We start from the raw sequence: 10681 nt of genomic DNA, 5'->3' as shown, positions 1-10681 counted from the left end.
TGTCACTGGACAAAGTTGTACAACATTTCATTTTTTCGTTTTAATCTTATCTGGTGATAAGAAAGTTTTGCAATTTGTTGTTTGGGAAAGAAAACTGGCATTTTTGTCACCTAGGAATGAATCCTACTTTCACCTTGCTGGTTATTGATATTAATTATGCTTGTCATGAACTTAGGGCAAATGCACAAAGTAATATTTTCGCTTAACTTTAATACATGGTTGGCAAGTATACACAGCAGTTTTGTATCAGGAAGGTCTAACAGTTATCTTCAAGCTGAATACTTTATATAAATATTATTTTTGTATTGTGAATGTCATTATAAATTCTAACATGACAGGCATAAACTATGATACATTTTGATGTTAAAAGAATAAGGAACACAGTACATTATTGACAAAGAAAGTTCTTGCAGAGAAGACAGTTTTTCCTTGAAGTGGCTATCACAGTAAAGTTCAAGTAAGTGAAATCAACATCTTTTATATAATTATTACTTTTAGCTCCATAAATTGCATTAAAGCTTTGAATGTATTTTAATGATATTACAGATTTCAGTATGTTAAAAACTTCTGCAAACTGTGGCAACTTCTCTTTTCTGAATATAAAAATTACCTACCCAAAACTACACTTCCCATAAAAGGAAAGTGATTTCTGATATAATTTTAAAAAAGCACACTGCATGTCAAGTTTTCTAACACTGAAGATAAGCCTTGGTTGCTGATAGGCCATTTTCCCTTTGTCAGCCTAATGTAAAAAGACAAGAAACCACCTTGAGGCCAGAAGCCACAAATGCCTTGCCCACCTTATGGGCCTTAAAGGCCTTTCTGTCCCTTTCTCTGTGTTCCAATGGCTTTCTCTCTGTTTTGCAGAATAACTCTCATGGGAGGAGAAAATCCGTAAATATTGACTTCCCTCTGTCCCTGTAGCTGCTTATGTGTAAGGCTTGGGATTCTCCTGACATCCCTAAGAAATGACCAGACCTCGACAGCTGAGGACCACAGCCCCCATTTGGGGATGTATATTAGGTTATTATATCAACAGTGGGTATTAAAATTATCAATGGTGCCACTCAAAGTGCATGTCAAACACATTCTTCCATGGAGATTTCCTGCAGGGAAATAATTCTAATTCAAAGCAGACAACTGACTGAGTCTCTGGGTATGCTGCTTAGCACTTACAGAGGAGTGAATTTCAAGATGTGGTGAGGGATATAAAAGTCCTAACAAGGGGTGTCAGCTGGAGGAGATGAGAACAGCGGAGTGCACATAAACCTCCTTTAGAGGAGTTCTCAAGAGACTCCATGTCTCCAGTGATGGAGATTACCACATTCTCCAATACACCAGCTCAGGTGAATCTTTCACCCTGCCTCCATCGTGAATCATTCAAGGTGGGTAAAGAGTTAAAAAAACTCCCACAGCAGAAAACAAAACAAGACATTTACAAAACCAACTAAGTTGTCAGGTGGAAAAAAAAAAAAAAGAGTGTGAAGGCCATTGAGTTGGTAGGTAGGGACTAATTCCTTGGCTTGGGACCTGCACAAAGAAGGTGAGAGTTTGGGGCCTGCGCAAAGCAGCTGAGAGCAGAGAGGGGAAAGAGCAATTTTGTCAGGACATTTAAATTTAGATATGAATGAGCGTATCATCACCCTCCATGCACCAAAAGGTGCCAGTTTTCTTATGCAATGAAGCTTAAAGGGTCTGGCTATTGCTTCTGCAACAAAGGATTTTGCTTATCACCTTATAGAAGTGCTTGATCTAATCTCTTAATCTAGTTTAGGTTGTCTCCCTGTTTTGGACATTCTCATCTCTCTGTGCATGTTTGATACGTGTGTGTGTGTTTATAGTAAAAAAACTCCATGTATTTGAAAGTTGAAATTGTCAGAATCACAATTTTCTGTTCGCCCCAGCATAAAAGCCTTGTCTCACCCTTGCAGTCACAATTAATTCATCTCGTGCCACTGTAACATGCAGAAGCTTTAATTATGTGACTGCAGATTTCCTGCCCACTTCCCCTCCCCATGCTCTGTTTCACTCCATACATAAATGCCACTATTTTAGTTCATTTTGCTGTGGCTCTATGTGGTCTGGATTTGAAGCACTGTCAGTGACCTCTGTGGAAGACCTCAGTGGGGGGACCAGGTGGGCTCCCAGGCTAACACACCTGAAGTCTGGGTATTTCACTTGACTCTAATTTACAAGAGGGTCACACATATCTGCTCTGTGGATGTCTGTCCTGCACAGGTCATGGCAGCACAACATGCCAGCTGTGAAGGTGACCTGGAAGGTCAAAAGACTTGTGACTTGTGGTTCTCTTCCCCATTGTCAGCCTTGGGGAAAAGGTGACCATAGAGGCCAGAACCTTGTATTGGCAATATTTAGAATTTGGGAGCGAACTTTCAAGGATTTTGTCTCATCAGTACTTTAGCCTCTCTCAACAGGCCTCCAGGGACATGTAGCATTTTTATATTGCTGATTCCTTGTAACTGCTGCCTTCTGCAGCCATCAGTGTATCCATATTACACTCTTGGGATTAACAAAGTGCTGCTTCCCTTTTTCCTTATCTTCTTTGCCCCTCAATAAGTTCATCCCACACCACCCTTTATCCATTATACTCACCATGGAATTTTCTTTAAGTCAGGTTTTCCAGGCTGCTCAGAGTGCCATCTCAGTTCCGCTGTTTTAGAGTGGCTTCTGGTTCATAGCTTATGTACCTACATTCAGTGAAGTGAATTAACCCAACTACATGTCTTCTTGATAATGGTGCTGGAATTGATTTATTTTTTTAATTTCTACATCATGGGGTTTTTTTTAAATTTTTTTCCTTCTCTATTTGCCAGTGGTACAGTGTTTATTGTACAAGGGAGAAATCACCTTGTTCATACTCTATTATGTTTAGGATATGACTACTATATTCCTGCAGACAGTGAGACAATGAATATTGTCAATAGTTATCTAGTGGAAATGGGAGACAGAAATTTAGGAGTGTGAATCCACAGTAATATCTAGGATGTAGTTTTATGATTATTTGCAATAATGAGAAGATGTCACGAGAACCGTAACGTTATTACAATTACTTCAAGACAAGCAGACATCAGCTTGTAGAAATACGCTTTACTGTTTCTCTTCTACAAAGAAAAAAACCACCTTTGTTCTGTGAAAACTGGGAAGATTGTGGTATGAATGTGATATGAATGAGGACTCACAACTGCCTTTCAGAGTCTGAATTTTGGGATAAAAACAAATAAATTAGGCAGACAGGGATGTGGCCAAATTAGCACTAAGCACTGCCTAAGCACTGCCTGTGGATGGGATGTTTCTTGAATAAGGAAATCTTCCTTTAAAAACCCAAAAGTTGAATGTAAAACCTGCCAGACAATCAGTACACAGGGATTTAGGCAGGAACCAGCTCTTCTAAATATTAAGTCTTCATGTGGAGCAATTTTATTTTTTAACATAAAGCCAGGAAATATTTGAATGCCTTTTGCTAAGCTGTTCACCCCATAGCCCCAATGATTTATTACTGACACCAGCTGACAGGGATTAAGGGATCCAAACCATTTAATTGAGGTGCTCTGTTTCCTGCTGAATTCCAGGTGTCAAAGACTGAGGATGGAGTCCTTTTGCATGGGTGATTCGATAAAAAAATTAATAACCCTACAAAAATCTAAAATAAGAACTTGGGAAGGGATGCTTTTAGGCAGTTTATCATCTTGGACAAACATGTAAATATAACCAGAAGAGAACACAAATAACCCCTTGGTCAGAAAACAGATTTAAGAAGTTTATTTCAGTAAACAATACTTATGACTTAAATGTAGGTGTGCTTTAAGCCTCAAGCTGGGATTGGGCCAGCATTGTGCAAAGTGGTTTAAGAGAGAGGAGAGAAATTTCTGGCCGGTCAAAATGTTTATGTTCTTATTTCACATGAGCAAATTAAAAAAATGAGTGCAATAAAAAAAGTGAAACAATTGAAAACAGTCTATAAAGTTATGGGGAAACGCAGTTCCTGAACCCAGCTATGTGAGCAGTTTTTTATAAAATGCTTTCTGTTTTAAAAAAATGTATAAAAAGTTAAAATATTAGTATCTGCTGCCCACCTAGGTTGTGTACAGTTTTACTTTCAGAGTGTGATGGTATAACTTAGGGGCTTAGCACATGTCAGAGTTGCCAGTTGTTCCTGTGAAGTGACTAAAATATATAAAATGTGTTTACAATTGAGTAACTCTGCCCTGACAAATGAACAGGTTGTGCTTATTTTGAACTTGTAAAAATGGAAGCAGTCGACCAAATAGGTGATTTACAAAGAGAAAACGCTAGCAGAATTCTGTTGTGTGAAAGAAATTGGACTAGCCAGTGGGAAGAATATAATGCAGCATGGCAGGCTTTAATTTACCTCTGGAATATATCAGGAACCCTCAGCATTTCTGGATCAGAAACTGTTTGTGATAAGGCTTTCCTCTTTCAGCATCACTTCTCAACTAGGTATTTGCTTTAACCCTGATATTTTCCTTTACTTTCTCACTGTCTAAACACACCCCTAGAGCTCTGCAAGTGTAAATTACACAACCTATGGCCTTCTTACCAGCTTCCCCTAAAAAGTTTTCATCTATGCATTGGATCTTTCAGAATTAGGTTATTTCAATCCAGATGTAATCACCTAGTTCTTTAACCCTTTACTGCCTGATGGATAATCTTCAAAATAATGGTTTGCCACCAAAAAGGCTAAAATGTACTATCTATTTAAAATATTGTGAAGTCCTAGATATCCTGGTCTATTTTCTAATGAATGCTTAACTGATAATCATGGATATTTTGGTCATTTTATTCTCCCTGTGATCGTAATGGTTTTTCTCCTTCACAAGTGTTATCTGAAGTATTTGCTATAGGACCAACTTCGGGCCTACTGAAATGAATGTATACATCTGCTATCATTGTTGCAAGTGAGAATTAGTACAATTTTAAGCACTCTTGACCTGTATTTAAAGCCTGGCTAACCAGCAGAATTGCTAACTATAGTTTTGAAGTGTTTATTATTTTTTCTACTGTGTTACATGTAGCTACACTTACAAATAATAAAAAAAAAAGACAGTTTTAGTCAAAAACTACACAAAAATGGGGCTCCTGAAAGCCAGAGGCATTGTATGCTCTTATGCTAGACTATGACTGGCTGCTCTGCTGAAATACCATCCTTTTATGTAGCTTGTTCTGAGTTGTTTCTTTGGCTGATACAGGAACTAAAATACAACAGTTTATGTAACTATTTGGATCATGGTTTTGCTTTCAAATTTGTAGGATGAAAGTGCATCAATAGGTAATTTTTATAATCTTTTTCTTTTTAATGAGAACGGTGAAAAAGAGACCAAACATTTGCAAGTGAATGGTACTAATTGTGCTTTAGTTCAGATTTTATTATAGCATAAATTATTGACTACTATTTCTATATTGAATTAGTGGAGCAAACTGCTGTTCTCTTAAATGAATCATCTTGTTTTTATATAAGAACACTGAACACATGAAGAATCATACCAGAGGGATTAGGAAGGAGATTTTTCCACTGAATTTGACATATGGAGATACTGTTCCTTGGCACCAGTAAAGAGAACAGCCTTCCTGGTTTCAGACCCTCACATTTTAAGTTTTAGTTCACTGGGCAGTCTTAGACCCAGTTGCACTAGTGACCTGTCAGCAGGGACTCCCTGGAAGTGGAGGCATCCTTTGTACTCATTGTCTCTTTGAATACTTTACTTCCACTGAAGAGAAGGCTATGTTACCTTGTTCCTAAGAGCTTTTTCACAGTTTGTGAACTCCAAATCAACCTTAAAAAACAAAATTTAAAAAAAATTAAAGAAATTACAGCCAAACTTCTCCAATTATCTGGAATTTTATTCCATCCATATACATGCATAGTAACAACATTTGTTGAGAAATTATTTCTATCAGAAGTAGAACATTATCTTTGTGATCACCAGTTGCAGTATTGCTACTCTTATATTTAAATATATCTTTTATATGAATTAGATTCATAATTGCAGCATTGAGTTTAGGGTTTTGTTTTAGACTGTGCCTTTCAAAAGATAAAACGGATTGATATGACCTCATTTCTTACAATACTGCTTCCAGTAATTTTGTTCATTCTTTATAAAGTATTGCATTTAACAGCAAAGGTTTAAAAATTGAGACAGAGATGCATCAGCGAAAGAAAATACAAGTACTATACAAGAAAGAAAATGCCATCTTCATTTAACGTACGTTTCAGATTAAGAAAGTGGACAGAAACATACTGCTACATACAAATGCAAAGCCTAATGACTAAGGTACTGTATGTGCTAAAATATAAAGTGCAAACTGAGCCCAATTGTTCAAAAAAATTGAAATTTTAAGGCGAACTTTACAGCATAGTTGAAACTTCTTTGCAAGTTATATTTTAGCATATACATATATCTGCAACAGCATATAAGAAAAAAAATCAGGATACACAAGTGCTTTTGAAGCTATTTCTAAAATGCTTTTCTGTATTGTTTGCGACTATTTTCTTTAAAATCTACTATACAGTGCAAACCATATGTGCTACACAATAACTATACAATAACATTACAAATGACTTTAATATAAAGTTTTTAAATAAAAAATAACATAACTACAGCTATGAATACTGCTGGTAAAATAAATTAATATTTTTGAAAATGGCACCAATAATACACTTTACTAATGGACTGTAATGAAATTACACCTTTAAGTCTTCAACTCAGCAATAGTGAAATCTCCTGATTGTCCAGATGTAATTCAAACAGCTTTCTTTAAACTGCATGGAACAATATGCTAAACACATGTACCAAAGGTGACCGATTGTTTCATTTGACATGTTCTGCTGCATGTGAAGAGCAATAAAACTTCTTGTGAGTTATAAAGTTTGAGAGATTGTTGAACTGGATGTCACAGAGTCGGCAATACTTTCCACTGGTTGGAGCCTGGGTAGAGCCATTCACACCTTTAGCTATACTAGACAACTGTTCCTCTGCTGTAGGAATTGCTGGAGAGACGTTTTCATTTGTAGCTAAGGGATTCTCAGAGATCCAGGAAGGAGATTTGTGCCCATCTTCATGTGGAGGATTCTGGGAAATGTTCTCTTGCTGTGGGTTAGCAGCAGGCCTTTCCTCCTGTTTTAGTCCCCCATTAACTATTACCATGCCTCGGTTTTTCGGCAGTAGTGGAAGAGATTCTTTCTTCTGCACAGCACATCCATTTGAAGGCGCCTGGCCTTTAGGAGATTCACTTTCAGTATTTGTGCTTTGATCTAAATCAGTATTATGAATGACGAGAGAACCAGAAATGTAATCACTTGGCTTTATTCCATAATATGGAGAAAGCTGATCTGCTCCTTTAGCTTTCTTTATTGCTCCAGGGTAAAGGCATTGTGGAAGAAACAAATGTTTGTTTTCTTCTTTTGTAGCAATAAGCTGGGCCGCTTCACTAAAGACTTTCAGTCCTTGAAGTGTTGCTAAGTGTGTGGAAAATAAGTTTCCATTAGGAGAGGACTGTTTTGAGTTTCCATTTTTTTCACATTTGATTATGCTTCTCTCATAACTGACGTCTGGGCTGTTTCTTTCACTTTCTGGGTTTTGAAACACCTTACTGTCGAGTTGTCCCAGGTCACCACGCTGATGAGCAGTGACAGGACAAAAATTCTGCTTGTGAGCCAGGTAGTTCTCTACCTTGTTAAAACTGATCTTGCATACGGTGCACTCATGGTAGTCCAGCAGCCTTTTGGGAGAAGTGGACGTCCTCTCTGACGGGGGCAAGCATTTTTTACTGAGATCTATTGGCACATCCATCTCCAAGCAAGACACGGTGGAGTGGGCAGTATCACACTTTGAAACTGGAACACACTTGTTAATAGACAGTGATGTTTCCAGATGCTTCGAGACTATTCCTGGAAAGATATCACATCGTGGGTGGTAACACTCCCCAAGACCCTCTGTTGGCTCTTGAGTAGATGTACATGGGTTGCCAAGATTAGCAACTTCTAGAAATCGCTGTTGAACTAGTGGTGGCCTCTGCTCTTGCTCTGGTAAGCACATCTCGTACATCTTCCTTCGCTTCCGAGTACGCATTGTTCTCTGCATGGCAGGCACTTTGTTGGAAGCGGACCTCTTCAGCGGGGGATCGTGGCGAGTGGCACAGTAATACTGCTTGTGGACCATGTAGGTCTCATGTCTGCTGAAAGTAATATTGCAAGCTTCACACGTGGTCTTGTTAGGGTCACTCTCCCCTTCTACTAAGGGAGCATTGGGATTCTTCACATCAGAAGGTTTTCCATTGATCTTCTCATCACCGTTGCTTGCAGTTGACAACTTCTTAGGCTGTGCAGTAAAGTCTTTTTCATGACTTTTATTGTTTGGCCCAATCAAATCTAAAACATTGGAAGAGTTTAAGCAAGATGTCTGCAGAAGTTGATTTTCTGGATCAGATGTATGAGGAGCTGGATTCAGGATGTTTATAGAGCTTTGACCATTAGTGGGACTTACAGCTTCAGGCATTTTTTCTGGAACACTGGAAAAATCTGGTGACTTTGCCATCTGCTGCCATCGGCTGCTGCAGTAATGCTTTTTGTGTACCAAATAGTTGTCCAAATTATTGAATGTTATGTTGCATTCAAAACATGTAGCCCCTTTAGGCATCAAAGGACTGTAAATTACAGGCGGATAATTGCTACTTCCATGCCTCAGCCTCCGATGGACCAGTTCCGACATTTTGGCTAATATCTCTGAAGCCTGAGGAACCACAGTGATGTCTTGGGGAAAAGCAAACTGGGAAAGAAAAGGTCCCATTGGGAAAGAAGGACCGATATTAGGCTGAACTGGCGATGAAGCAAGTCTTGGGCTGGATGGTTCAGATTTTATTTTGGTATATGAAAAACTCTGCTTATTTGCGGCAGGCTGGGTTTCTGGCCTCTGGTTTGGAAGGAAAAGTGGAGCCTTTTTTTCACATTTATCAAGCTCTGTATCAGAACTTGCATCTTTAGTCTGCATGGTCTTTTGGCTCTGGGGAACATCATTTCTGCTCAACAGGTCCGTTGCTGGCTGCAAACCTTCTTCATTTCCACTTGGAGAGTGTTCAATGTCACTTTCTCTCTGAATTTTGTTGCCAGAGACATGTAACTCTTGGTGCTGCAGTAGCTCCCTCTGAGTTTGGAAGCCAAAATGGCAGTGATTGCATCTAAAGGCAGCTTGAGTAAGATGCGAGAACAGGTGCTGATGAAAGTTAATCACTGAATCTGCAGTGTAAGTACAAACTGTGCATTTCAGACTAGCACCGGGTGGGAGAAATTCTTCCATTTTCACTCCTACAGAAAAGACAAGCAAAATACAAAATAAAGTGACCATTTTGCCTGTTATGAAAAATACTGGGAAATCAGCTGCACAGAAGGTACAAATGCAGTGAGAATGACTAATTTTCTTCTAATGAGATAGTATTAGTCATCCTGAAAATACTTGAATTGGTTTTTCCTCAAACTGCTAGCTATTTCCAAACTTTTACTCTGCTTTGGAGAGCCCTAGTATTTGCATACATTCATCAGAGCTGCAGGGAGAGAAAGAACAAGGGAAAGGATAAAAATATACTGGACTTATTTTAAATGAAGGGTCTCAGAAATTACAGTTGCAACTAAAGGGACACATTATGTTCCTCATACACAATCACTGGAAATTTTGAGTGCACAGAAAGCACACCAAGGTCAAGAAGTTCAAGGTTATGATGTAGCTTGAGGTACAGCCCTCAGTGTGCTTGAAAGCCACAGACAAAGCAGAAGTAGCATTTTGAGTATTACTGATGCTCAGCTCTTTGCTTGCATGGGTTGGCTGTAGTGTGGGAAGAGGTTACAGATCTACCCCCATCAGAAAGGACTGATGACGGTGTTCCTTGCGAAGGGAGGAGGAGCAGTAAGACATGGCTTCACTGACATTTTATCTGTCGCATATAATGGCCATTGGCAACAACTGCTATCATATGACACCTTTTCCTCATGAAATCACTACCACTTTATCAAGAACAGTACATTCAAAGGCATCTTACAATCACTGATTAAACAAAAAACTCTATGTTTCATGGCATTTTGAAATTAAAAATGCTTTAAAAAGAGATAAGACCAGATTTCTCTACTGCAACAACACAGATTCTAGTTACATTTTAGACAATAGAAACTGAAAAAATATTGATAGGGATGATATTCAGAATTTAAAATGAGTATTTGTTCTGCCTACACACAGGCACATATACCACACCTCAGTCAGGTGAAATAGGTGTGTAGTAGTTGGACAATACAAAACTGTAAGAATATTGTATCTCACTCTGTGGGTAGCCACATTGTTGTACCTGGAGGTCCTTACTTCTTCCCTAGCATCAGTGACCCCCCAAGTTGTGAGTGACATCTTAAATTTGACCTGCTCTTGGCCTCAGAGGCCAGAAGGGAACCAAGGAGATACACAGCACTTTAGTCAGCACTTCGTTTCCCATCAGGCACTCATTCCCCAGGAGGCCACATGAAGCTTTAGCTACTCCACTGACATGAGATGGTGCTTCACATGCTTCCCCATCATGTGGTACAGTGACAGCAGTCCCTATGGGACTTAGCATTTCAGTCAGGGTTCTGCATTCCAGCAGTGTAGGTCTGCTAGAACCTCCAATG

At 38.8% G+C, this 10681-nt stretch overlaps 1 protein-coding gene across 3 annotated transcripts in view; it reads right to left on the bottom strand.

The window, feature by feature from the left end:
- Positions 1-5859: 5859 nt before the first annotated feature.
- ZFPM2 (zinc finger protein, FOG family member 2) overlaps positions 5860-10681 on the bottom strand; it is a 308632-nt gene continuing 303810 nt past the window's right edge. For all 3 annotated transcript variants that reach the window (XM_030968457.1, XM_030968466.1, XM_030968475.1), the window contains one exon: positions 5860-9340. In XM_030968457.1, coding sequence (XP_030824317.1) covers positions 6849-9340 — 2492 coding nt within the window. In that variant the 3' untranslated portion in view covers positions 5860-6848. The remainder of the gene's footprint in view (positions 9341-10681) is intronic.

This window comes from Camarhynchus parvulus, chromosome 2, assembly GCF_901933205.1.
Source record: "Camarhynchus parvulus chromosome 2, STF_HiC, whole genome shotgun sequence".
Taxonomy (NCBI): Eukaryota; Metazoa; Chordata; class Aves; order Passeriformes; family Thraupidae; genus Camarhynchus; species Camarhynchus parvulus.
Note: the sequence above shows the minus strand (reverse complement) of the source record. Positions and strands in the feature narration are given on the sequence as shown.